We start from the raw sequence: 27,703 nt of genomic DNA, 5'->3' as shown, positions 1-27,703 counted from the left end.
CCTGCTCATTTAAGGAACCAAAACAAAGGGACTGTATTTGATAATGACTTTACCTATTCAGTTGAAATAGAATGGGAACTAATGTACTAGTAAGCCAGAATTATATCTATTAAAATATGTAGAAGTCACTATAATCATAATTGCAGTAGGAACATCTGTAGCTTTTCTTTTTTTTTTTTTTTTGTGTAGCTTTTCTTTAAGTGGACTGTATATTTTGAGACTATTCTCTTTTTATCTTTAATTTATTTTGCATTTTAGAATCAGTTATATAAGATTCAAAATAGTATCTCTTTTCTATTCTTTTCTGTTCTGTGGCGGTGGTGTCATTGGTATTTATGCCAAATTCAGGTAGAATGAGAATTCTGTTTTCTTTCTCTTAACAGAAAGGTTGTGGGTACCATCTGGATCTGTTAATGGTGGCTGTCATGCTGGGTGTGTGCTCCATCATGGGCCTGCCGTGGTTTGTGGCTGCCACTGTCCTTTCCATCACTCATGTCAACAGCCTGAAACTGGAATCTGAATGTTCAGCTCCAGGAGAACAACCCAAATTTCTTGGCATTCGGGAGCAAAGAGTTACTGGGCTTATGATTTTCATTCTCATGGGCTCATCAGTCTTTATGACTAGTATTCTGAAGGTAATGAAATCTCCCTTTGTGAACTTGAGAGAAGGCAGAATATATGTATTATTGTTTAAGAAATTTCATTTGAGTCTAAGCCATCAATTTGTAAATATTGTATGGCATGTGATGAAAGTGATGAATTTTTTTTACCATGTTTATATAGCTTCTTACCAAGGGAAATTATGTGCTATATTTTAGAATCCTTAAGTATGTAAAAAATTTAATCTGGCAAAGTAAATTTGATGTATAAATTATTATTGTAATTTTGAAATGGTAATCAAGTTCTGGGAAACAGTCACTCATCTCTGACTAGTGACCTGAGTTTACTGTACACCTACACAAAAGAAAGTTTCTAATTTCTTGTCAGTGGACAGATATATTTGCAGTTAATATTACTTAGTAAAGGGGGAGGTGTAGAGATAAGCAGTGCCATGGTCATGACCACATATGCAGTTTTGTATTTTAAATGTTCCATAAAAGTACTACATGGACATTGTTATTGGATACACTTTTTTTTTCATGTTTTAAAATAATTGAATTCATTTTAAAGATTTTAATTCATTTTAAATAACTGAATTAATTTGAATTTCCCTAATGTAGCATAATAATATACTTGATATTTATTGTTTATTATTCATCATATGTGATTTTATTGATTTTGACCTATTAAATATGTCTAATAGACCTATTATTATCCCTTTTTAGATATTGGGAAACTAAGGCACAGAAAGCTTAGGTAACTTACCTGAGGTTATGCAGCTAAAAAGTGCTAGAGCTTGGATTTGAACCCGAGGCTTCTGATCTGCCCCATACTTCTAAAATATTTACCTTTCTGTGTTTTTCTTTGGAAGTACGAAATGTCTTGACCACATTGTATTTGAAAATAACCTGTGCCTTTTTTCTAATTGTTCTTTTACAGTTTATTCCTATGCCAGTGCTATATGGAGTGTTTCTTTACATGGGTGCTTCATCACTAAAAGGAATTCAGGTAAATTACTTTATAATAATATAGTAAGTAAAGCATATACAGTAAAGCTGTGATGACATATCTTAAGGTCTCAAAGTCACTTGAGAGCTAAGAAAATGTCATTATCTGAGGAGTAGCTTTCAGTCTATAGTTAAATTTCTTAAAAATTTCTTAAAAATGGTTCATAATCTGAGGGTACTTCTGTTTACTATGAGTATATTGAAACTGTGGGACTTTCCTGGTGGCTGACACAGTACAGAATCTGCCTGCAATGTGGGAGACCCAGGTTCAATCCCTGGATTGGGAAGATCCCCTGGAGATGGGAATGGCTCCCCACTCCAGTATTCTGGCCTGGAGAATCCCATGGACAGAAGAGCCTGGCAGGCTACAGTCTATGGGGTCAAAAACAGTTGGACATCTGAGTGACTAACACACATACATGTTAAAATTGTAAAAAGTTTATACTTTATAATCCTTTTAGAAAAGGATATCAGTATATTTAAAACTATATAAAATATTAAAATGCTTTTAATCTTTGATATCTTGATGATGTATGTGGACATCTATCCATGAAAATAGTAAAAAAAATATGTACAAAGATGTTCCTTGTAATACAATATTATCAAAATACTGGAAACAATACAATTACTCAACAACAGTAAAATAATTAAGTAATTGATGGTTAATTTAAATTTGATAATTTAAAATTAACAAATGCGATGACCATAAAAATAACACAGTAAAAATGCTTATGACAAAGTGAAATGTGAAGTGAAAAAGTGGGAAAACAAGTTGTAACTACCACAGGTTTAAGAAACTGTGAGTATGGGTAGATTAAAAAGGAAGGTGGTGAAAGAAAAACAATTTGTTATGGTAATAAGATTCTGGGTGATTTTTGCCTTTTATGTTGCTTTTCTGTTATTACTGCAATTGTCTTTATAGAATTATTTTATAAGTTAATAAGGAAAACCTTACAGATTGTTTAATTATTGGTTAAATAAATATAGTTTTGCATTAATTTCCCATTGTTACCTAAAAAATTGCTATAAAACTTATTGGCTTAAAACAGCCAACATTTATTATCTCACAGTTTCTGTGGGTCATAAACTTGGGAACATAATAGCTGGGTGATTTTGGCTCAAGATGCCTTATGTGGCTGCTAGCAAAATGTGGACAAGAACTGCAGCCATTTGAAGACTTGGATAGGACTAGAAGGTGTTTATCCAAAATGGCTTATCCCAACGCTGTGGGCAGGAGATAGTAGTGCCTCTCTGGCTATTGGTAAGCGGCCTCTCCATCAGACACTTAAGTGTCATCACGACAGAGATCCTAACCTCCATCCGAATGAGAAATATGAGGCAGAGTGAGGCTGAAGTCACTGTGCCTACTGACAGTCTACAAAGTCACACATGGTCACTTCCACTTTTCTTATATTTGTTAGAAGCCAGTTGTTGTGGCCAGTTTGCACACACGAGGAGGGAAATTTAGACTCCATCGCTTGAAGAGAATAATATCAAAGAATTTGTGGACACATTTAAAAAATACCGCAAGAGGAACTTCCCTAATGGTACAGTGGATGAGAATCTGCCTGCCAGCACAGGGGACACTGGTTTGATCCCTGGTTCGGGAAGATTCCACATACCATGGAGCCGCTAAGCCCGTGCGCCACAACCATTGAGCCAGCTCTAGGGCCCTCAGGTCACAAGTACTGAGCCGTGTGCTGCAACTCCTGAAGCCTGTGTGCCCCAGAGCCCATGCTCTGCAACCAAGAGTAGCCCCGACTTGTAGCAACTGGAGAAGACCTGCATGCAGCAATGAAGACTCAGAGAAGCCCAAAATTAAATGAATAAAATTTTAAAACATTTCTTTTAAGTGCTACAAGATTATTTTAAATTTTTACTGAGGCTGTTGGCAAATTATTCCTGTTTATGTTATTATAGTGGGTTGAATAGTGCCCCTTCCCCGCACATCCACCTGGAATCTCAGAATGTGACCTTATTTGGAAATAAAGTCTTTGCAGATGAAATTGGTTATGGATTTCAAGAGGAGCTCACCCCGAATTTAGGATGAACCCTAAATCCAATAACTGGAGTCCTTATAAGAAGAGGAGAGGACACAGAGAGACGCAGGGAAGAAAGCCACGTAAAGGTCGAGGCAGAGATTGGAATTTTGCCACCACAAGCCAAGGTATATCAGGAACCAACAGAAGCTGGAAGAGGCAAGAAAATTTTCTTCCCTGCAGCCTTCAGACAGAACAAGGCCCCACCAAAACCTCGATTTTGAAATTCTGGCCTCCACATCTGTGAGAAAATAAATTTCTATTGTTTAAGCCACCGAATTGTAATTTGTTACAGCAGCACTAGGAAACTAATACAGATTTCTATTTAAAATTTCCTTTGAATAATCTTGCTTTATAACAAGACTATTGTTCCCAAGCACTTAAATTTTCTTGAAAAAGAGACTAGTTTGAGGATTATTTATTGTATAGTTTATTTTTGTTGGCTAAAAGAAAATATAAATTGCCACTTTTTCTCTGACAAGATAGACTCATTACTTTCAGTGACCTATAAAGGAACAGTCATCTGACTAAATGTTATGAATTCGTCAAATTAACACTTTTTAAGTGGAGCACAGGGTGTTAGATGGTGAGCTGGCGGTTTAACAACAGACCACAACAGAAACAGAAATAGAAAAGTTTATCACTCATAGGTCTTCACAGGAAGGACCTGGCCTTGAGGGGCCACGTGGGGAGGCCAAGACAAAATGGAGACGGAGAGAGAGAGACAGGACCTGGGGCAGATGCCTTTATTAGGGTCAGTGGGTGGAGCACTTTGGGGTTCCTTGGCTAAGGCTGAAACTGGACTCTTCAAATCAGAAGAGCAGGTTTGGTGAGCTTTGCAGAGGTCTTATCTAAGGAGTGCATAAGGAGAAGAGGGCAGGGGAAGTTGTTGATCACAAGGGCCGTTGGGGAAATTATATCAGGAACTTATATTTACTTGTGACTCTGTAGGTAGCTATCTAAGGTATGGACTTGCATGAGGGGCTAGGGTAATTTAAGGTTGCTGCAGCCTGCTTGATCGGACAAAATTGGTGATGAGGCAGCAGCACCGTGGAAGAGCTTGGCTAAACTCTCAATGCTGAGGGACAGGCAGTACAGGAACTCTTTTCCTGAATAAATAATTAATCAGCTTCTGACCTTGGGAGAAGGAAAACCTCTTAGGCCCGAGGATGCTATTGGATGTCAGAACCAAGACAGAACTTTAACATGATGTTACTGTAAGATCACTATAATCACCCTAAGTCGATAGGATGAGTGTGTTCTCCTGATACTGGGTAAAAGTAACTTGGGAGGGGATGTGTTGAATCTTAAGAAATAAAGTAAAATCCTCAGGGTTATAACTGAATGTTTCACTGTTATAACACTTGAGAAGTGTTATGCATTTAATTTTACTCTAACTACATTTAATTTGTTCATTTATAACTTTATGTATGAAAAATATATCTTAAAAGAATTGGTCTGGCAAGACAGATAGGGAAGAGTGCTGAAGAGGTTTTGTTTATTTGTTTTGCTGGGGTTTTTTTTTTTTGCCTTTGGCAAAAGTTCTATGAGTACTAATTTCATCTGTAAGTGAAAAGTATTTATTATTAGGCCTCAGGCTCACATAAATATAGCAGCAGAAGTTTAAGAAACAAAGTAAAATCATTTTGATAGCTTCAACAGATTTTCCCCCCTAATTCCACTCACATGATTTTATTATACCCATTAGCTTTGGAACTAAACAAGAATGTCAAATTTTGGAATTATTTGGGGTGTGAATCTTTCAAATGAAAGTTGAGGAAAATATTATCAAAGACCCATGAGAAAAGGATAATGAGTTCTAAATAGCACAAATGAAACAGCAAATAGGATCTCACACTAAGAAACAGAGTTAGTGAAAATTTAAGTGAGCCCTGAACTCAGGGAGCTGAAATTCCTATTTGGAATATTGTGGCTAACTGGATAGAGAAATGGGATGCTGATATTAGGACAAGATCAAAGGTACATGCAAAACTCAGAATATATTTATCATGACTATCATTGGGTACTTGAGTAAAAATAATTAAAAATGTGCTGAATATCAGCAGTTCAAGAAACATGTTAATTTGTTACCCCGTTTGTTCGAAGAATGTTGTATATTACCTGTTTGGCAATATTAAGAAATTTATCTAGGTTTCTTATTGTGCAACATGGCAGGAAAAACAGAACATAGTGTTCTTATGAATGCTGTTTCTGTACTCAGATATATAGCCACATTTATATTCATTCCAACACTTTAAGAATCCAAAGTAAAGCAAATGTGCCATTTAAGCAATAACAATGGAATCACCCACACACTGAAGTACAGTTATGCAATAACATAACTTCACACATGGAGAAATGGTAGCTGGGAAAAAAATTAGTTCTATAGAAATTGAAACACTCATTTATAGCCCTGAGGATTTTACTTTATTTCTTCCCTATTCCTATCTCCACCATGCACTGAGTTTTATTTATTTAATGACATGTAATTGTAAGAGATATTTAGGAGTTAAAAATAAAAAGACCCGGTGAAATATTTATGGACAATTTAGAGAGGAACAAACCAGGAACTAATTCAGCACTTAGTACTCTGCATAGGTTTTCAACGAATTTTTTGGAAGGTATAAATGAATATGACTAAATAAATGAACACTGGATGGACTCAACTATGTGTGATTCTGGTTTAGATGCCCGAGGGAAGGTCATGCTGTGCCGTAAGACAGGTAAAAAACAGAAAGAAAGATGAGTTTGTGTTGAATTGGGAATATGAGAAGGCGTCAGTAAAACATGATGTATGACACTACACTAACACTTATTTGACTCTATGGGCATTTTTGTTCCTTGGCATATTAGAGTAATTTTGGAAAATTTGATGAAGATTGCTTACAATTTTCTCATATAAATTAGCTAAGGACTAAATCTAATGTTACTCTTAAAACACATAGGAGATATTCCATGGTATGAAATAGAACTGACAGTGATTGAAACTGTCATTTTCTAAATCATCACTTCTTGTTGGAAACATTGAAAACTGTAAAATTTGGCCTGAGAAAAATTAAACAAAATGATCTGCATGAAACAAAGCTCACATGCAGTACATTTTGTTAAGTAAAATATGATTGAAGATTTCAGATTCTTGTGGACATTTAATCCATAAAATTTGAATTGAGAAAATTAACTTTGGTGGATAAAAATGTCAAAGCTATTAAAATAATATCTTGTCCAAAAATAATGTACTGTCTTTATGATAAAGTTTAAACAGAAGTAACCTTGATTCAGATGAAAATAATGTTAATAAGATACAATTGAAAATATATATAAATGATTTGACAGTGTAGTAGAGGAAACTGATCAATAAATTAAACTGAGTTAAAATTTGCTCTGGAAATACTTTATTAATAGTAATTCATCTAGGTTAAATATTTATGGCCACAGTATTTGTATTTTTAGAAACAGCACCAAAACCTTTTATGGGGATGAAAGTGGCAAGGTCAAAACAACAGAGTCAAAATAAGGAGGTACATCCTATGTAGCAGCTGCATGTGGGTCTAGAGCTCAAGACAGTAAGAGCTGCAGTAGAGATTGAGGGTTGAGATTCTAGCAAGTTTGTGAAAGTTGAAACAGTGGGTATGGTTGAAATATTCAATAAAGAAGGGTACAGGAAACCCCAGTACTTAGACAAGTAAAGGAAGACATTGAGATGTGATGATGAAGATGAGGGTGATGATTATGTTTTGTCTCAAGGCTATACTCTCTGAGGGAGCAATGTTTAGCATTGGCATTGATGTTATTAAACTCTTCTAAATTATAACCTGTATCCACATTTGAGAAAATATGGGATATTATCAAACTGAAGTTGTGGTATTTCAGAATGTACATTTAACAATCCCAGATGTCAATGTAAGTGTGATCTAGATGTACCATATACTGGACTATATTATACATTTACTTGTCCTACTTTTATTGTTGTCTGTAAAAAGCAATTTAGTCTGTTTATCTTTTAGTTCTTTGATAGAATAAAGCTCTTCTGGATGCCTGCAAAACATCAACCAGATTTTATATATCTAAGGCATGTGCCACTTCGAAAAGTCCATCTCTTCACAGTTATTCAGATGAGTTGCCTCGGCCTTTTGTGGATAATAAAAGTTTCACGAGCTGCTATTGTCTTTCCCATGATGGTACGAAACTTCTAAGTCAGCTCTTTTTTCTCTCTCTGATTTTCTGCTCTCACTAAAAATCCATGAACAAATTGGAACAATAGAATATTGTTATTGGAAACCTTTGTATAAACTTTAGCGACTAAAACTAGTCATTAAGATTGGATTTTAGATTACATATGAATTTAAGTGATTCATACTAGTTTTATCTCTATCATTCTGAACATTAGTTTGAATTAATTAAAGTTGGGTGGAAAATGTAAACTTTCACAATTTAACTTTAAAGATATTCTAGCAAATCTGAAAAGTTAAGGATACTTTTAAAATTAAATTTTATTAAATATTTTAGATGAGTTTCAAATATTTCAAAGCTAAAGTATTAGAATTTGAATGACTATAAATAATTAAAATATTATCAGCATAGGTATTAAAGGTTTAATATTCTTAAAGTGTTTTTAAGGAAATGGTCAAAATATAGTTTTTTCATTGCTTCTTTAAATGTCTCCTATAATGGGTAGAATCATAGCCATTATTCTGGAGATGTGATAAGAAAAGAAACTGAAGGAAGCAAAAGCTAGACAATATCTATTATATAGACATATATAAAAATTTCAGTTTAATATCAGACCTAATTGTAGTTGACTTGTTTCTACCAAGAAACAAATAAATCTAAATCTCCCATTTATATTTTTTCCTTGTTTTAAAATCTTTTATTATTTCCTTCAGGTGTTAGCTCTGGTATTTGTAAGAAAATTGATGGACTTTCTGTTTACCAAACGGGAACTCAGCTGGTTGGATGATTTAATGCCTGAGAGTAAGAAAAAGAAACTAGAAGATGCTGAAAAAGAAGTAAGTCAGAGCAAAATCAATATCTTATAAAGAAAAAAGCAACACGTGCACAGCAACAGCTCTGCAAAATAGATTATTGTGTTTGTCTTTAGTGATTACTAACAAGCACAGGTGGACTGCTTGGAAAGATGAGTGTTTAAAATCATAAAACTGAAACTTGAACAGAGAGAGCACATATCTTATATGAGCAAACTCTAGTGAAATATGCAAATACTTGGTACTTCATTATCCTTCAAATTATAAGGTTTATTTTTCTGATTCCTCCCCTTAGGATGGCAGAAATTTACTAATCCTTAACTGTTTCCAAATTGTGATCAAACAGTGATTGCTTTTTGGTTGAATATGTGAGAAGAAAAAAAAAGAGACATCATTACTCTTGGTATTTTCCTAAGGAACAAAATTTTAATCAAAAGATTCTAATGCTAATTAAAAGATAAAATTAGTTATTCTTGAAATAGATGAAATGTTTAATAGGAAAGCATGTTGCTCTGATTTGCTTTCATCACTTCTCGGCCTTTGGCTAAGATCAAGTGTGATTTTCTTTCAAAGTGCTTTCAGTTCAGTTCACTCACTCAGTCGTGTCTGACTCTTTGCAACCCCATGAACCGCAGCACGCCAGGCCTCCCTGTCCATCACCAACTCCCGGAGTTTACCCACACTCGTGTCCATTGAGTCGGTGATGCCAACCAACCATCCTCTGTCATCCCCTACTCCTCCTGCCCTCAGTCTTTCAAAGTGCTTTAGGACTGAGTGAATGCTGTTTGAGAAACTTTGGGGATTTTGCTACTTTCACAAACTACTGATTTATCCTATTCTGTTTTACATGTTAAAATAATTTGTTTTAAGCTTTATGACATTTAAAATTCATGGATAAATCTGGATCTATTTTGAAGGCTAGTAGTCATAATATTTTTAAAGTATTGCAAAGAGTATAAATGAAAAAAAAAAAAAAATGACCAGTGCATCGTTTAGCAGAATGACTGAGTCCATAAGTTGTAAAACAGAAGAACAAAATTTCTGTATAACTAGAAATGAATTTGAAAGAAAACACTTAGTGAGACTTGTGCATTATTCTCTCCATGTTTTCTTCTACAAAGCAGTCAGTAAATGTATTTAGTTTCCTCTCTGTGGTATATTTTCGCAAGCCATGGGCATATTCCTCTTTCTTCTGGGGAATTTGTTTGCAAACATTCCAATGGTCTTAGGTTTTACTTAACCATTAGATGAGTCCAGATTAGGCCATGAAGTCTAATGGGATTTTTGCTCAGATGTTTCTACAAATATATCTACATAATATGTGACTGTCTGGCATTTCTTCACTTTTCCATGGTGAAGAGATTTTCCTATGTGTTGTAGAAGGCATACTTTGATTTATACTTCTAGCCATACTAAGGGAATGGCAAACCACTCCAGTATTCTTGCCTCAAGAACCTCATGAACCAAATGAAAAGTAATACTGATATAATGTTGAAAATGTCAATATAAAGTTATCAAGCTTTTTTATTTTTCTAAGGTTGATATACTCATATTTAAGTATGAGAAAAAAATTTTTTAAATAGTGCTTTAACTATTTTTCTGTTTTTTCTAAGCTTTAACTACTTTTCTAAGTTTATATTCTCATTTAAGTGTAAGAGATTTTTTAATAGTGCTTTAACAAGGATATTTGGATTATCTGTATATGTTTTTAGGGCTTTATTAAAGGTTTGCTGTCATCCTTAGGTACTGTTCAAGAAAAATGAAACAAAATTTGGTATAAAATAAGTGTAAATAAAGTGAATGTGAATATAGATATATTATAGGCTTAAACTATTCATACTTGACATAATTAAAATTTATGTAGGTTGAAAATAATTTCTAAGAAGTTTCAAATTCTAAGGAAGACAACTTTGAATACAAAACTCACTGACCACAAGGTTTTCCTTAGTTTCCCTGATAATGAGAATGTTAAGTATTCTGATGCAGTAACTTGTAAATGTAATTTTGCCTTATTCTCCTGCTTCGATTTCCTGTCAAATGTCTTTACTACTTTTGTAGGAATCAGCTAGCAACAGCCTCAGGCATACAATCGTATCTTCTACAGCATTCATATTAGGCCGTATCTGTACCATGGAGCATTCTTGCCCTTCTAAAACTTTGTAAAAAGAAAAATACCATGTATATATAATTGTTGTCATCTTTTAGTCACTAAGTCGTGTCCTACTCTTTGTAACCCCATGGACTGCAACACTCCAGGCTCCTCTGTTCTCCATTATCTTCTGAAGTTTGCTCAGATTTGTGTTCATCAAATTGATGATGCTATCTAACCATCTCATTCTCTGCCACCCCATTCTCCTTTTGTCTTTAGTATTTCCCAGCATTAGACTCTTCTAGTGAGTTGGCCCTTCGTATCAGATGACCAAAGTATTGGAGCTTCAGCTTCAGCATCAGTCCTTCCAAAGAATATTCAGGGTTGATTTCCTTTAGGATTGCCTGGCTTGATCCCCATGAATAGTATATACAATATATTATGCTTAATATTTCTTCCTTTTTTTCATTCAAAGAAAATTTCATATTCTTCCTTTATATGTCTGTGAAATAGGAGAAAACAAATTTGACAGTAATCATAAATGTATTAGAATATGCTATTTCCATTGCTGAGAACCATTCACATAGCTGCATATGTATGGTACTCATATGTATGTGTGCCATATGTCCATTTTGGAATTTAGTAACTTCAGATAGGCAGAGATGCTATGGAATGAGCTTCTAATCTTTTTACATTATAGACTCATTATTTACCAATTGTTATTGACTGTTTTCTGATTATGTAGATAAAGAATTTAGAAGTAATTAATATTACTAAATCTCCTAAGTATTTTCTAAAAGGATTCAAAAAGAGATAAAGGATTTTTTGAGGAAAAGTTAACAGCTGTATCCTTTAGTTCAGAGTATGAGAAAAAGTAAAGGAAAATGCCTTGCAATACATTAATCAGGTAGGTTTATAGACCTTTAAATTCTCAATTAGCTTAATATGATGTACTTTAATGTTATCCTCTTTAATGTGTTAGTTATAAAGAAACAAGTAAACCAATAATACAGTCATGAAATAATCCATAGTAGGACATTAAAATATAGTTCTGACCAGTGCAAAGAAAGATAATTCTACATTTGACAACTGGAGAGAGAAAGTATAATTTAAAGATATTAACTTTCTAACCTGGAATTGATATTAAAAGAATATGATCAGTATAGAGAGTAGGAAGATTTAAAAAAGACTATACTGAAACTAAAATTCTGGTTGATTTTCTACTTGGTAACCCAGATTTCCGTATTTCATTTGCTTGAGGCTTATGGACTCCACTGAAGAATGTAGCATCTTATACCAAAGCCCAGTCTTCCAGAAGACTGGAGAAGACATTTACATGAATGTGGAAAATGTACAAGTTCTACCCAAAATGTTGCGTTTCTGCAATTACTTAGATTAATTGAGTAACTCAGATTGTGATCCGGAAAGATGGTAAAGAGCAGAAATGTCTCAGCTCACTGAGATTTGAATTTTAAGTAGACTCACCTCTTGTCCTTTTGATGATAGTTACAAGTTTGTACCTTTATCTTTCAGGGCTTTACTATCAGTAGCCCACTTCTGGTCTTATGGCATTGAGAAAACATTAGTTTGACCTTAAAATTCAATAATGAGTTAAGCAGAATAAATAGCTACACAGGCCAGTCCAAGGTCGCAGAGCTTCTGTTCCAAATTTTCATGTACTTCATGCATATGCATATGCATATGGTTCAGTTTTTAGAAAGAAAGGATTATAATCAGGATAGAAATGAATATTGGAACCCTGACATTTTGCACATTGCTCTGTGTAAAGGGAAGACTGCAGAATCAAATTCTGGATGTCCAAATGTGCTCAGAGTACCAACACACTTTACTTCCTACTTCAGTATTCTCTAGGACATTGTACACATTTGACAAAAGGGCTGCTGATAAAGCAGAAAGCCCCAGCAGAATGTTTGCTCCTCGGTGAGGGAGGAGGAGGTTAATGTTAGATAAATCCTAGAAATTCAGCTCTGCTCGGTGATCATGATATTGACATCTCTTGGTTTGTGGGAGGTTCACTCCAACATACATGCTATGGGGAAGAAAAGGAGGGGTGCAAGTGGGACTTAACGATCTGTCTGAAGCAGGCTCGTGAGCAAGGCCAAGATTATACATATTAGAGAGCATATCTTATGCTAAGAAAGATCAGAATCAGTTGTGGATTTAGGAAGCATGGCCTAATTATTGTATAGGCAAATCTTACTTCTAGTTGAATCTCAGAGCAAGGCAAGCATATTATTCTTCCTCAAGCAGTGGTTTTCAAACTGTGGTCCTAGGATCTCTGCTGTATCAGCCAACACCTGTCAACTTGTCATAAATCTGAATTCTTGGACCCTACTCCAGACCTACTGAATCAAAACTCTGGATATGGGCCCAGAAATCTGTGTTAACAAGACCTCCAGGTGATTCTCATGAGTTCTGAAATTTGAGGTATGACCTTTCCTAAACCCCCAGACCCTGTATCACCAGAATATATTCCTCTAAATCCAGAGTTACTCTGTCAGAATTTTTTTATTTTATAATAATTTTGATAAGTCAATTAGAGAAACTGAATCAAATATGCTGATGAAAAACGTATGTTGCATCCATCTGTTTATATGAATTCTATATGGACTACTCCTCCTCCCAGTTTTTTTCTTTTCAGTTTTCATCGTTCAAGTGAGTAGTTGTATGTATTGGCTCTTCTGCATATTGGAAGTCTTAAGGAATATCTCTTATAATATTTTATGGTTTACAAATAATTATAGGGGTGTGTATGTATGTTTGTGTGTGTGTGTGTGATGTTTGCAACATTATCTATTCTATTAATAATTGAGGAAGGAGATGCTCAGGCACTTCTTGCATTCTGTTGCATTTCATGTTGTCTTGCATGAAATTAAAGGGGTTGGACTTGATTTCTGAATTCCCTTCCATTTTTTAATATCTAAGAATTCTAAAATTGCTGAATGTTTTCTCTAATACTCTAGACACCTTTGTGAACATTGGCTCTGTGCTGCTGTTGTTTGTACTTTTAGCTGTTTGAGGACTCCTCCATAGATACAGACTTTACATGAAAAGTGGATACAGTAACATGCTATCTGTTTCACTAAAGGTAGAGCATTTGTTAGATATCATAATATATGAATTGTATTTTTTACACTATCACAAACCATAATGCCGATTCATGATCTAACTTTATATGTAAATCCTTCATCAAAACACACCACAATTTACCTCTGATTTTATTTTCCTTTTCTACTTAGCACAGGCCTTTCACCCCAGCCAGGCTAGTTGTTTGTTATTGTGAAAACATGTCTTATTCATTCCTACCTTTTATTACCTTGTTTCTTCCTACCTAAATTTCTTCCTTTCTATTACCAAACTGATCAAATGAGACTGGCCCAGATACCACTGCCTCTTGTTCTATTCTTTTTACAGTGATCCTTCTTATCCTCTAAGAGTAAGGTTTATGACTCTCTTTTCATTGTTGTATGCCCAGTACCTAGCATACTACCTGTCGTGAAATCATGCTTAATATGTATTTGCTTATTGGATTCATGAATAGCTCCTGGATTATTCTTTTTATTCACTGTATGCTTAGCACATGATACATACCCAGTAAATGTTTGAGTGCTATTGAAGAGATTCATTTTTAAGCCTCCATATTTCTGCTTTTTACTGGGTATAGAATCAACTGTCCTTCACTTGTTTAGTATCAGGACAGTGCTTTGGCTATCTGAATGAAAAGTTGGTGTTCAAATCAGAATATGAACATTCCTGTAGTCAAATTGGCAAAGCCCCCTCAAGTGCTCTTTGGTAAACTTTGATCATCATCCTTGTAGAACTCAGCAGATTTTTGATGGACATTGTGTAAATGAAATGCTGAATGGAACTCATTTTAGGATATTTCAGACTAACAAAGTTAAGGATACCCAGTAAGCTTTTTGCTTTCTGTCTCTTTCCTTGTAAGATGGAGATAAAAGAGGTTGTGATTGTCGTGACGGCTAGTGCCTGATTTGACTGCTCCTCCCCAGAAAGTCTCGATTTTTGGCTTCCTCACAGAGCTGCCTGGGATGCAGCCGGCCCTCTATCCCTGAGCTCTGGGGCCCACCCAGCTTCCTTCTGGCACTGAAGGCAGCGGCTGCTCCGCCACCCTTCTCTTCAGATAAGCATGGCTTGGAAATGCTATCTTTAGAGGTGATGAGTTTTTGTTTGGATAGAATTATGACTAGTATAAAGCCCACACATGCTAACAAGCCACAGAGTGCAAAATAATTATTGAAAGTAATTTGAGAGAAAAGTGGAAAATCATCTGAGGAAAAAAACAAAATTGTTCCCAAAGCTTGATCCAATTTTTGCTGTTACATTGAATCTTGAGCCTTAGTTTTCTGCTGCCAGGTAATCCAGGCATTGATGGCACCGCTGTTCTCTTCAGCCTTTCCCCCCACCCCCAATTTTTACTCTTTATTAAACCTTTATACCTGACTTCTTTACATTTTATTATGAGTTGGTCAGAAAAGATACTACATACCAATCTTACCTTTCAGTGGACAACCAAGAAAAGAATTACATTTTGCTTGTATTTGGTTTTACTTAAATATCATTGGGGATTGTTGATTGTTTTCTCTTTATGTCCCTCCATATGCATCATCAGGGCTTCCCTGATAGCTCAGTTAGTAAAGAATCCACCTGCAATGCAGGAGACCCCAGTTCGATTCCTGGGTCAGGAAGATCTGCTAGAGAAGGGATAGGCTACCCACTCCAGTATTCCTGGGCTTCTCTTGTGGTTCATCTGGTAAAGAATCTGCCTGCAATGAGGGAAACTTGGGTTTGATCCCTGGGTTGGGAAGATCCCCTGGAGAAGAGAAAAGCTACCCACTCCAGTATTCTGGCCTGGAGAATTCCATGGACTGTGATGTCCATGGGATCACAAAGAGTCGGACAGGACTGAGCAACTTTCACTTTCACATGTGCATTAAGATAACCTTTTCTTAGTAAAAAAAGTAACCTTTTCTTCCTGAAAGGGTAAATGTGTTCTACCCATGGCCTCAATGGTGTGCATATAAATTAATATGGCCCATGTATCATTTCCATATATAGAAACTAATCCATTTGCAAGGCATGTGTCATTTTAGACTACAGATTAGCTCTGCACAAGTGCTTAAATATATAATTTCAAACCAATGATACTGTCTACTCACTTTGAATTAGTTCTGATGGTACCTCCCCATAACATGGGGAACAGGCATAATACATAAGAAATAATACATAAGAAATACATAATACATAAGAAATAATATATATCTGAGAGGTCTTCAAAGAAAATTTTTCCTTGAAATGTAACAGAGAAAGCAAATAGAATAAATTCCCATAATGCAAAGGGATGACAGGTACATGCCAATAGTATCACAGAGTACAGATATGACACTGGGTTGGTTGGGAGGGCAGCTTCTAAGCAGAGAAATAGCAGATCCCATACAGTGCCCTGACCTCTCCTTTATTACACAGCATGGGTTGGGCAGAGGTATTCTAAGGCCTCAGCAGAGGCTGAGGGCTTAGCAGAGGGAAGCCTGCCTGGTCACACGTTAGATGTGTACGGAGAGCATTTCAAGAGTGAAAACGAGACCTGCCCCCACATTACCTCATAACTTCATAGGCTAGCTGAAGAGGAGGTAGAAAACACCATTTCTTTAAATAACAAGAAATATGGCAGTGGTTCTCCAGACTAGGCAGCATGCAAGTTGAGGACCCTAGGAATAGTCTTGTGTGCCAGGAAGAATGACATCAGCCAAAGCTGATTTAGACCAGGCAAGCTTCTGCTAAGCTACTGAAAGAGGGAAAGCAATGACCCTCCAGGGCCTTCCTTTTTTTCTCTCTTCAGTTCCCATTTGGTCAGGAAAGTGACTTAGCTCTTCATCTCTCCACAACTTAAATTTTCATTTCTGGAGTCAGGGCCAATAATTCTAACAGTTTTAAATGGCCCCAAATAGTTCTCTAAACTTGAACGTTCCTAATTGACCCATTTGAAAATAAATGCATGAAATAGGAGCTATAATCTGTAGATACTACTTTTAATTTTTGGTACATGGAAAAAGGCTAATGATAACATTATTGTAAATTAAACTAGGATGTTTCAGTGCTTCATAAGTTTATCTTCATCCCAAAGATATACTTTTTTTTTTTTTTTTTTTTAATACTGGGTCTGAGGGGCCGGCGACCGGGCCGGTTGCGCGGCGTCCTCCGCCTCGCCATCGTCCTCCTCCTCCCCAAAGATATACTTTTAAAACGTTTGTTGTTCAACTGCTAAGTTATGTCTGACTCTTTGTGACCCCATGAACTTCAGCACACCAGGCTTCCCTGTCCCTCACTAACTCTTGGAGTTTGCTCAAACTCATATCCATTGAGTCTGTGATGCCATCCAACCATCTCATCCTCTGTCATCCCCTTCTCCTCTTGCCTTCAATCTTTCCCAGCATCAGGGTCTTTTCCAATGAGTCAGCTCTTCTCATCAGGTGGCCAAGGTATCAGAGCTTCAGCATCAGCATCAGTCCTTCCAATGAATATTCAGGGTTGATTTCCTTTAGGATTAACTGATTTGGTCTCCTTGCTGTCCAAGGGACTCTCAAGAGTTTTTTCCAACACCACAGTTTGAAGGCATCAATTCTTTGGCACTCAGCCTACTTTATGGTCCAACTCTCACATCCATACATGATTACTAGAAAAACTATAACTTTGACTATATGGACTTTATTTATGAATAAATGAATATATGAAACATTTATACCCTTTGGAGAAGGGTGGAATATTGCCTTGAAGAAGAAATCTGAGGTCTAGAACAAAAGCTTATAATGAGTCTTCAGTGGAAAGTACTCCTGTGTTCTGGTCCAAACAGGGAGATATCTTCTGCTGTCTGTTACCAAGTCTCTAGAGCAGTGGTTCTCAGAGTGTGGTCTTCAGACCAGCATAATCAGCATCACCCAAGATGTGTACTTAGGCCCTACTCCAAATCAACTGAATCAGACTCTGGAGGTACAGCCCAGTAATCTATATGTTTAATAAATCTTCCAGGTGATTCTGGTATAAACGAAAGTTTGAGAACCACTGCTCTAAATACACCTCTTATTCCTTTCTAATAGACCATTCTGGGAATGTAATTTCAACTTTACAATAATGAAAATGATTACCAATACATTTGTCCTTGTAAAATTTAGATTTTTTTGTTTTAATCTGCTTGGAAATTAACCATATTTTACATTCAATGACATGAAGGAGATTGTTGTTAGCATTTAAATTGCTTTGTGGTATGAGACTCTCATTAATTACTTCTGTTCTTGGTAGCTGATGCTTTATTGAAAGGACCTGTGCTAGCATTAATAAATGCAAAGTGGAAGGTTCCGAGGTTAATGAGATAGTGAAATATTAATTTCTGTTTCTTCTTTAATGTAAAATGGAGGCTCATCAGATTCACATTGTATATTTTACATTTGTCTTTGCAGGAAGAACAAAGTATGCTAGCTATGGAAGATGAGGGCACAGTGCAGCTCCCACTGGAAGGGCACTATAGGTAAGATATACATGTAAAAACACACCCATTGGAGTAATGTAATATGTTGTTATGTACGCTACTTGAGAATTTCATATGTGTGGATTCCTACCGGGGTTTGTTGAAGCTGTGTTAGAGCGGAAAGAACTAAAACTCGGTATTAGATTATCCTGCCCCAGTTCTGCCACTAGAAGCCGTGTGACTGGCTAAGTAGCTTAAAATGAAGTGAGGTGGAAACTGTTCCCTTAGGTCTCGTATTTTATAATGAGCATGAAAGTTCTTTCATATTCTCTTAAAGTGGCACCTGAAGACAGATCAGTATTCAATTCTGGAATAAATGAGTTAGGTATTCACTAAAGCCATCACATGTAAATGTTTGAACTCTGGGAAAAACATAGGATTTACCCCTACTGAAAGACACTTCCAAAGAGATAATCTATTTCCTGAATTGAAGGATTCAGTTATACTAGTAATTTTAGGAAATATTTATGTAACTCTCCAAAATATGCTAATCTTCATGCGCAGACACATAGCAAAAAAAGCAAACTCCTCTAAGTTATAATAAAAATGTTTGAAAGTATTTGGCAAAAAATTATATATATATGATCCCAAAGTGCTTAAGGATAATTTAGGGCCATGCCAAGAAAAAAGCATAGAAGGCTTTTGACTAAGGAGGGAATTTTTCATAGCGTTAAAAAAATAGGAGTGGCTCTTCAGGGTCTGACTGTAAGATAATATTTCCTAGATATAAAAAATAAAATTATCATCTACCACTTAAGAGTGAGCACAAGTACAAGACAGAAGAGATTTTTCCCTTTCTCTTTCTTTCTTTTTTTAAAATAATATTTAAGTTTTAAAATCCTGTTGATTGTTTAGTTGAATCAGCATATTCTCAACTGTATTCTACAGAAATCTGCCTAGTTTCCTGTGGTACCCCTCTTAAAAGGATTTTGTGGTTTAGTAAGTCTGAAAAATGTCCTATACCACATTCCAGTTTAGAGATTCACAATGCACATTGGCATATTAAAGAATCTAACTAGTATTGGCATTTTTAAAAAAAGTTTAACTTTGTTGTAGCCAGCATTTTTTAAACTCTTTTGCTCACAAGACTCTTTTTCACATAATGTTATGAAAAACTTGTATTCTCCATGACTCTTTTGGAAACTAGTTGATCTCATTCTTTGAGTTACCAAGGGCTGGATGAATGAGAGGTATTAAGGAACACATGTCCAGATTAGGAAGGAAGGAGCCTGTGATAACTGTTTTACCCAGATTCTCAGTGTTCCTCTTAAAAATTTAATTTGTTGCCCTCTTGTGAATATCCACAATGAGGGGTATGAGAGATCAGTTTAGGATTTCTGTAGAACATGACTTTTTCTATAGCAGAGAATCGTTTTTACCTGTGGTAGAAAAGAGTACTGATTTCTCACACAATGAAACTTTCTTTGGCTTGGACTGTGTTTTTTATCTGTTGATATTTGGTTGCCTTTCTGGCCCGGAATGTTTTAGAGAGTTCTAAATGGACAGTTTTAAATAGTGCAGTTTTAAAATGTAAAAAAAAATGCATCCAGCATAGTTACAGGCCCTAATATTACAGGCTCCCCCAGCCACTGAATAAAATGTTTGTTGAGTGGATACCAAATGTCAGACTTTGTCTGGGTCATGGAGAAACAGCAGAGGACCAATGTTCAAGAATCCTTGTTCTCATGAAGCTTGCATTCAAGTAGAATAGAGGTGGGGGAGACAGAAAATACATAAATGAACAAGTAATATAGTATAGTTTCACATGGTGAAAAATGAAACAAAAATACAAAGCAGAAAGAGGGATGAAGTTGCCACGGGGAGATGGAAACAGAAATTTTAAATAAATCAGTCAACAAAGGCCTATCGGAGCAGGTGACGTTTGAACTAAGAATGGAAAGGCTTATTTATATTTGGTTGGCCAAAATGTTTGCTTGGGTTTTTTCTTAAGTTATGGAAAAACGCTAACACACTTTCAGCCAAACCCATACCATATAAAGGAACATTATAGGCAGAGGAAGAGTGAGTACAAGGCCCCGAGGGAGCAGCCAGTCTGTAGGGTCCCAGGACAGTCAGGAGGCCGTTGCGCTGTAGCTGAGAGGAAAGAGCAGGGGTGTAATAGCAGAAGGTAAAGTTGTAGGGGAAGCAAGCCCTACAAGCCCTAGAGCCCACCCACTGGGCTTTTACTTTGAGTGGGTGGGAGCCACTGTGGAGTCTGAGCAGAGGGGTGAAGTGCTATGCTGGGCTGTGAATGTAGGGACAAGAGGCCCAGCGGTGAACATGCAGAACCTGAACTCCGTCATTGGGAAAGAATTAGGAAAACTGTACCCCAAACCAGTTTCTGTATAACTAGAATCTTTCATTTAGATTTTTATTTTTCATAGTTATGAAATTGTTTAGAGAGAACAATTATTAATAATACTTAAGTTTTAATTATCAAAAATACTGTACAGAGGCGTAATACTGTCCTATATTTAGTGTCTGTGGTTAGATAACTGCAGTGTCTTATTTAATGTTTATTATCTCATTTTGGGTAAACTCCTATCTAGAGATGATCCATCTGTGATCAATATTTCTGATGAAATGTCAAAGACTGCCTTGTGGAGGAACCTTCTGATTACTGCCGATAACTCAAAAGATAAGGAGTCAAGCTTTCCTTCTAAAAGGTTTGAATTCTAAAATAATGTGAATTTGTACTGAACCCAGTCATTTAATGACATGACTCCATGAGCAAAAGAATAGTATTGGTTTCCATTTAACTTAGTTCTAAAATATTTCAGAAAAGTAAAAAGTGGTTAGAAATCACAAAGATCCCATTTGTTGATATGTTTTCAGTATCTCCCTTTCAAATTAAAAGCTCACTCCAAAACTATGACAGTGGGGAGAAGTGGGGCTATAAATGAGTTTCAATGCAGGACATTTTTGGACATTCACTTTGGCCTACTCTTTGACAGAAGGATTTTAGTGTATTCCTTCATCATCCACTTCTTAGGACCCCCTTAGATGTCTGACCATATTTTGCATTCTCCTGTTGTTCTTTTTAAAACCCATATGGCACCTGCAATGGTAATTTTGTATTTAGTTTATTTCCAGTCCCTTATTCCAGCCCTGAAAAATCTTCCCTAACCTTTTTACCCCAAAACTTACAGCTCTAGAAAGTTTTATGCATTTTTCTGCTCTGTATGCAAACATTACATACAACTCCTATAGCTGTGGATGACAGTTTTAAATGCATGAGGTGGGAAGAATGTGTTCTTAAATACCAAGAGTCATCACAGGATTTCCAAAATGCATTTTCCAGAATTTATAAGTAAGAGTTCAAACCCTCTTGTCTTCTTAGATGTTGATCTGAAGAAAAATCTCTGTGTTATGCTAATATTTCTTCTTATTAAGAGAGACTGAAGGATTTGGAACAGTGTTTAATTATTAATTTCCTTTATTTTCATGACCTTAAATTAACTTTTTCTACTTAATTTTTTATATTACATTTTTGTCATAAGCTCCCCTTCCTAATCACTCTAGAAGCTGATTTCCCAAAGGTAAGACCCTTTCCCTCAAACCTATTCCTTGGTTGCATTTCCTTTTGTTAAGTGGTGTCTTCTAGAAACCTGGTCAGCCTGTGTTTTTTGTGTGAGTTTTGGGGAGGCAAAAGGTGTGTAGAGTCTTGGGCTTAGGTCCAGTATCAGACTGTTTACAGTATTCGTATAACTACTCAGCTCTTTAAGAGGGTTTGCAACTTGAGTACTTTTTTCCCCCACTTCACTTATACAAGTGCATCGTATATAAATCAATAAACCTCGTAGAACTGTATTTTGTGATAACATCAGATTTCTATATTGGAAAAATAAAATTTATCCCTTGAATTAAGAAATTGCAAAGCTGAGAGCTTCCATTTACCATGCCTCCAAAACTGCAAGCTTTATCTTCATGATAATGATTTGGAAGCATGGGTTAGAAGAAGAGGCAACATTAAACTTAGAGACTATCTCTTGTTGCTGGTTTTTGTCACCCCAAAATGGCATGCTGCTTCAGTGTCATATCTATGTCAAACAGCAGTGGATGTGCAGAGAGCCTAGGGGTCTTCACCCCATAAAGCTGGGGATTACTTCCAGTTCTCTCTCCCTCTTCTCCCTCTTTCTCCCCATCTCCTTCTCTTTCCCTTCTTCAGATACCTCCAACACTTGTTCCAAAAGTTACTTGACAGGTTCTTTCAAAGACTTCTGGTTGATATTTTCTGTCTTTTAACAGGGCTTTAAAATCTTTATGTATTTCTTCACTTGGCTCAAGTGGAAGTAATATTCTAAGCCATATTTATTCTAAGCCATGCTTGATCTTCCTTTCCCAAAGATCCCTGCTGCAGTCTTATAGAGTCATCCTCACAGTAACTCTGTTTTGCTAGATGTCTTGGAAGAAAATCAGAGTCATGAGAAGGGTATGACTTTTTCTCAAAGATATTGAAATATATGCTTGGGGACTCTTTCTCATTAAAAATATGGCATTTTCCTGATTTTTAAAAATATGAACCCCAAGTTTATGAGCTCAAAATAAAATTCCAAGCATGAGAATATGTGGAAAATTTGAGGCAATCAAATTTAGAGATTGCTTTTCTTCCTGCAATATAGATGAAAACGCTTTCCCTATTTTCCTTTGGTTCAAGCAGCAGTTTTATGTCATGATATTTTAGGTACTCCTTAAAGTAAATGTCATGTGATGCTTTTCACCAGAAAAATTCAATTGTTTAAAATATCTACGTCAGATTACTTCTCACAGTGGATTAATTCTAGTGAACAATGTACCATGCTTAAAAGCAGATCCAATTTTAAATAGATCGTCCTTTATATTTTCATATAACGACTTTTTTTTCTTATTCTTTGAACATATGTTCCCACTAGCATAAGATTCAAACTATTGTGGAATGAAAGTTTGCCTAGTTTTCTTTACCTTTAAATGTGATAAAAATCTGTAGCATTCCATGTGATAAAATGTCTATTGGTTAGTGATTAATGTCTTCGTAACAGTGGAAACTGGCAGAAAGAGTGTGGCTTCTAGAAATCCTAAACCCACCAACACTAGTAACAGCAACACCCTCCCAAAGCCACTGCTCTCTCTTGGTATCTGTTGAAGGCACTGCAGTCTGATGACTAGGACCTGTACAAATGCTATACCTGCTAGAGTATCCATTGGCAAGAAAAGCCCTAAGACCAGCTTCCCAGGGTCTGTCTCTCGAGACCGAAGCTGGCTTCCCAGCATCTCTGACACCCCAGCCCTAGTTGTTTCCCCCCTGTTCCCCTTAGAGGCCCTACTGCCTATCAGAGAAGCCCAGATACCTTCTTCTGAGTGGCATTTGAAATAGTGGTTATATTTTCTCCATTATTTCATTTACTTTACTTGTCTAAAAAAATTCATCCAGTTTAACTGAAAGGAGGATCCAAGAACTGACTGTGGGCTCTACCACATCTGTGGGGTGTCTCATCTGATCCTAGTTCAACAGTGCTATACAAACCTGTGACAAGCTCCTCCACAGCTTATTTAAATAAACTGGTGTAAAAAAAGACAAAAAAAATTTAAAAAATAAATAAATAGAACTGGTGTACACCGGTCCTCATTAAAAACCGCATTGACTCAAGAGTAGCTGGGCAACTGCTCTGGTAAGCTGACCCCCCAGAGCAGCATTTCTTGGGCAGGTACCTGGCAGCACTTGGTTTTCTTTTGGGGGCAGAGGTGGGATCGAGCGCCTCTCTCGCTGCTTTCCTCTGACCCTCCACCCCACCCTGCTCTGTGTTGGATGCTTCTTCGTGCTGTTTTGCTAGGCCTCAGCCCTCTCATGACTGCTTGGTAAATGTTGTGTATATCAGCTATTATGGTGTCATTGACAAATAACAGTTTCATGGCTTGCTTGGCAGCATGAAGGTAGTGGGTCGTGTTTTGCCCTCTCTTGAAATATGATTTCCTTATGTTTTGTCTCATCCATCTGTGTCCCCTGATCCTTACAAAGTACCTGGTATATAAGAGGTATGCAATATGTGTTAATTGTGGTAGCATGTAATAGATATGGTATAAATTTAATACATACATGTAATGTATTTGTTACAATGGGAGTTTAGAATTGGTTGGCATCCTGAAAATGATGTAGCAAGGAATAGAGTAATAACCATGTACTAAGAAGATTTAAGTGAGTAATATTTTTCATGGAAGTCTTGAGCAAGTTTTAAAATTTTTACTTCATTGATGAAATATGACCTGATACCAAAACTACTGGTTTTATAGAGCAGGGCGGGCAGGGAAGGGGGGAAGCCCAATCCTTTAATTGGTTATTGTTTTGTCACAAACAACCAGTATGACCAAAGCAGGACATCAGAAGGAAGCATGTCTGTGAGTGAAATTGACATTCTGAATGGATTTTTTTTTTTTTTTTTTGGTGGCTAATGGTGCTGTGGGAGTTTGCTCATTTATCGAAAGGTTATGGAGCATAGTGCACAAAGGAATTGTGCAGGTGTAGAGACCAGTATGTCTCTGTCTCCACAGTCTCCCATAGATAGAATATGCTTTTCTGTCTTTCAAAAGATAGAGCTCACTGGAATTGAGACTATTAGCCTCAGGATTCTGCTACTCAAGCTGCAAGAAAATGAGAGGCCATTTGGTCCAAAACTAATTGACAGATGAGGAAACCAAGTCCCAGATAAATTAAATAACTAGTCCAAGGTCACATAGCTCCTTCTTTGCTTCCGGAACTGAATGTCATCATCTGACTCCAAACCTAGGGCTTCCGCCACTGTTCTATGCTGCCCCTTTTCATTGGCTTTGTTTGCCAGAAGAGATTGGGAGGCAGGTAGTACCCAGGGAAAAGTTAATTTGGAAAGTAGGGTAGCAGACACTTGTCATCTGAAGGGAACTTAAAGTAGAAGAAAGTGAGTCATGCAGATAGAGGAGTTAAAAATACAGAGTTAAGCCTCTCAACACATCATGTGCACACTGTCATCTTTTCTCATGGAAGGAGAAAAGAAAAGAGAAAAAGTTGCTTTGCTCTGACCTGCAAGGAGTGTGTGCTGCGAAGTGTGGCAGGCACAAACCCGGGTGCCATGGACACCCGCTCACACCAGCTCTCAGCGCTGGCAGCGTGCCACAGATGGCAGAAGCTCCAGCACTTCTTACCTGATGGCGCCGGGTGGTGGTGACAACTGAGAAGGGCTGTTTCTAGCTTGAATTGGAGGAAAAAACAATTTAAAAAACACATTCTTAGAATGTGTCTAAGTTATTGACCACTAAGAAAGCTGCATAGGAAGCCCCGTAGGAGAAAGGGGCTTTTAACTGTCACTTTTTTTTTACTTGGAGGAGAGTTATATAAAACCAAGGGTTTCCCCACCATCAACCATTTCATAGTTATACTGAGCCAAAATTAGCACTAAAAATGTATGGGTTCTTGCAGCCGAGGGACCCAAAGGCTGACTGTGGGTTGCCCTGGAGTCAGCAGCAGGAGAGGCCTGGGAGAGGCCGCAGAGTGGGGCTCACCTGTGCTGGACGCAGTTGGGAGGGAGCCGGGCTGCCCTCTGGAGCATGTGCTCTTGGTGTGAGCTTCATGCGTGTCAGCACATTATTTGAATTTTGCATAATGACTGTCAACTTGAGATTAGGTAAAGTGTGCATTGGAAAATTTTTTTTAAAAAAATGAGAGAGTCACATTACCAGGTTGCCCATTGATAAAGTTAATTGGAGAATAGTTAAAACAGAAGCCACTTGGGAATGGGTTTGTTCCAAAAGGAGTGAGGTGAAACATGATTCCTCTAATGTACAGGAGGAGTTTGTGAGGAGATGGCATGGGTGTTCGGAGGGCAGTGTGCGGGGTGACAGGGTCCTCCAGACCAGCGGAGGCGTGCCTGTTCCCCTGACTGCAGTGCAGTTCTCACGCAAGATCAGAATCCAGTCTGTTCACAAAGGATGCGCCACTTGCAGCAGGGCCCAGAAATACCTACTGCGACATCTTGTTTATGTCATTCATCGTACAGTGCTATCTTAAGACAGGGAGGGGCATGACTGGTATTTGCAACAATCATCAGTGATTCATTTGGCCAAATGAGGACCATGGTATTAATCTTGCATGCTTTGGGGGCTGTTTTTAAAATGTCTGGTTTTGTTTTTTAGTTTCTGCTTTCTGAATTTCCCTTTTCTGCAGTTCTTGGTTTCTACCTCACTGAGTGCCGAGGATTTTAATCGTTGCTATCAAGGCTTCACAGCATGAAAAAGCAATGCCTAAGGGCCCTTGTGGTCATTGAAATTGATGGGTTTTGTGTCTGAATGAGGTCTCCCAGGGGCCTCACTGGATTGAAGTAATACATTTCTCCTTTCTCCCCTGTAGCACTGAAAGCCGAAATGAGAAGAAAGCTGACTCAGGGAAAGGTGTTGACAGGGAGACTTGTCTATGACTGATCTTCAGTTTATTTTTTACATATATAAGAGAAGAGTGCCACAATTATTCATAAAACCACTTTGATCATGTATTATAAATTCTGTCTTTCATCTCAAATCCACCTTCATACTGTAAGTAGTGCAATACTTGTTTCATTACTGTGTTTAAACTTCTGAACAGTGAGACACCCTTGTGAGCATATAGAAAAGCTAATGCAAGAATCTCTGTGTTCCTTGCTGTATTTTAGACATTTGTAAACACTAGATTCTCATTGTCAGTTTTACGAGAGCAATAGCTTTCTTAAAGAGATAAGTCATATTTACCTAGTTTGTATTTTCCTACTTAGGGACTTGAAGATACCTGATAATTTCATTCAGAAGAATTTTGGAAGGTAGTCTTACTTCTTTTTATTTTTTATAGCTTAGCATTAGTGACTTATTTCAAAATACCCAAATCAAAAAGTTAGTTTGAAAGCATTTTTAATAATTGTATTTATGCATTTCCTTGATTTAATATGATATTTAATACTTAAGAATTTATATATAACTAAAACTTAAAGTCATTTTGAAAAATATATATGGAAACCTATTCACAACTTGTTTAAAAGAATCAGATACTAATGCAAAGAACCAAGTAGTATTTCCTTAATATTCAAGTTTTGATTACATGATCAAATACTAGGCTTGTATGAAATGCTTTAGAAAAACTTTGTAGGTTTTGTGAGATTTTCAATATAAATCTTTATCAGAAATGTACTGTTAAATTTATCTCCCATTGAAAACAAGTCTTTTCCAAATAAGCCTATTATATACATACTTATGGAATGCCACGTGGTGTCATTGTATGTGAAATTCCACTCCTGTACATTTATTCCACTGCTAAAGGTCATGGACTGCTTAATGCTGCTTCTGAATCATGTTCTAATGTTAGACTGACGGTCTCCAATTGTCTTTTTTTTCCTGCAGAGCTCTTTTCCACTTCTTAACTAAATGCATGTTGTAGAAAAATAATCTTTTAAATG

General features: G+C 36.6%; 1 protein-coding gene across 2 annotated transcripts in view; it reads left to right on the top strand.

Moving 5' to 3' along the window:
* SLC4A10 (solute carrier family 4 member 10) overlaps positions 1-26,716 on the top strand; it is a 327,476-nt gene extending 300,760 nt beyond the window's left edge. For both annotated transcript variants that reach the window (XM_061135667.1, XM_061135668.1), the window contains 7 exons: positions 384-635; positions 1,540-1,608; positions 7,651-7,824; positions 8,530-8,652; positions 18,211-18,278; positions 20,828-20,944; positions 26,632-26,716. In XM_061135667.1, the coding sequence (XP_060991650.1) occupies positions 384-635; positions 1,540-1,608; positions 7,651-7,824; positions 8,530-8,652; positions 18,211-18,278; positions 20,828-20,944; positions 26,632-26,698 (870 nt within the window). In that variant the 3' untranslated portion in view covers positions 26,699-26,716. The remainder of the gene's footprint in view (positions 1-383; positions 636-1,539; positions 1,609-7,650; positions 7,825-8,529; positions 8,653-18,210; positions 18,279-20,827; positions 20,945-26,631) is intronic.
* Positions 26,717-27,703: the final 987 nt, after the last annotated feature.

This window comes from Dama dama, chromosome 33, assembly GCF_033118175.1.
Source record: "Dama dama isolate Ldn47 chromosome 33, ASM3311817v1, whole genome shotgun sequence".
Classification (NCBI taxonomy): Eukaryota; Metazoa; Chordata; class Mammalia; order Artiodactyla; family Cervidae; genus Dama; species Dama dama.
The sequence above is the reverse complement of the archived record's forward strand: the minus strand, read 5'-3'. Positions and strand labels throughout refer to the sequence as shown.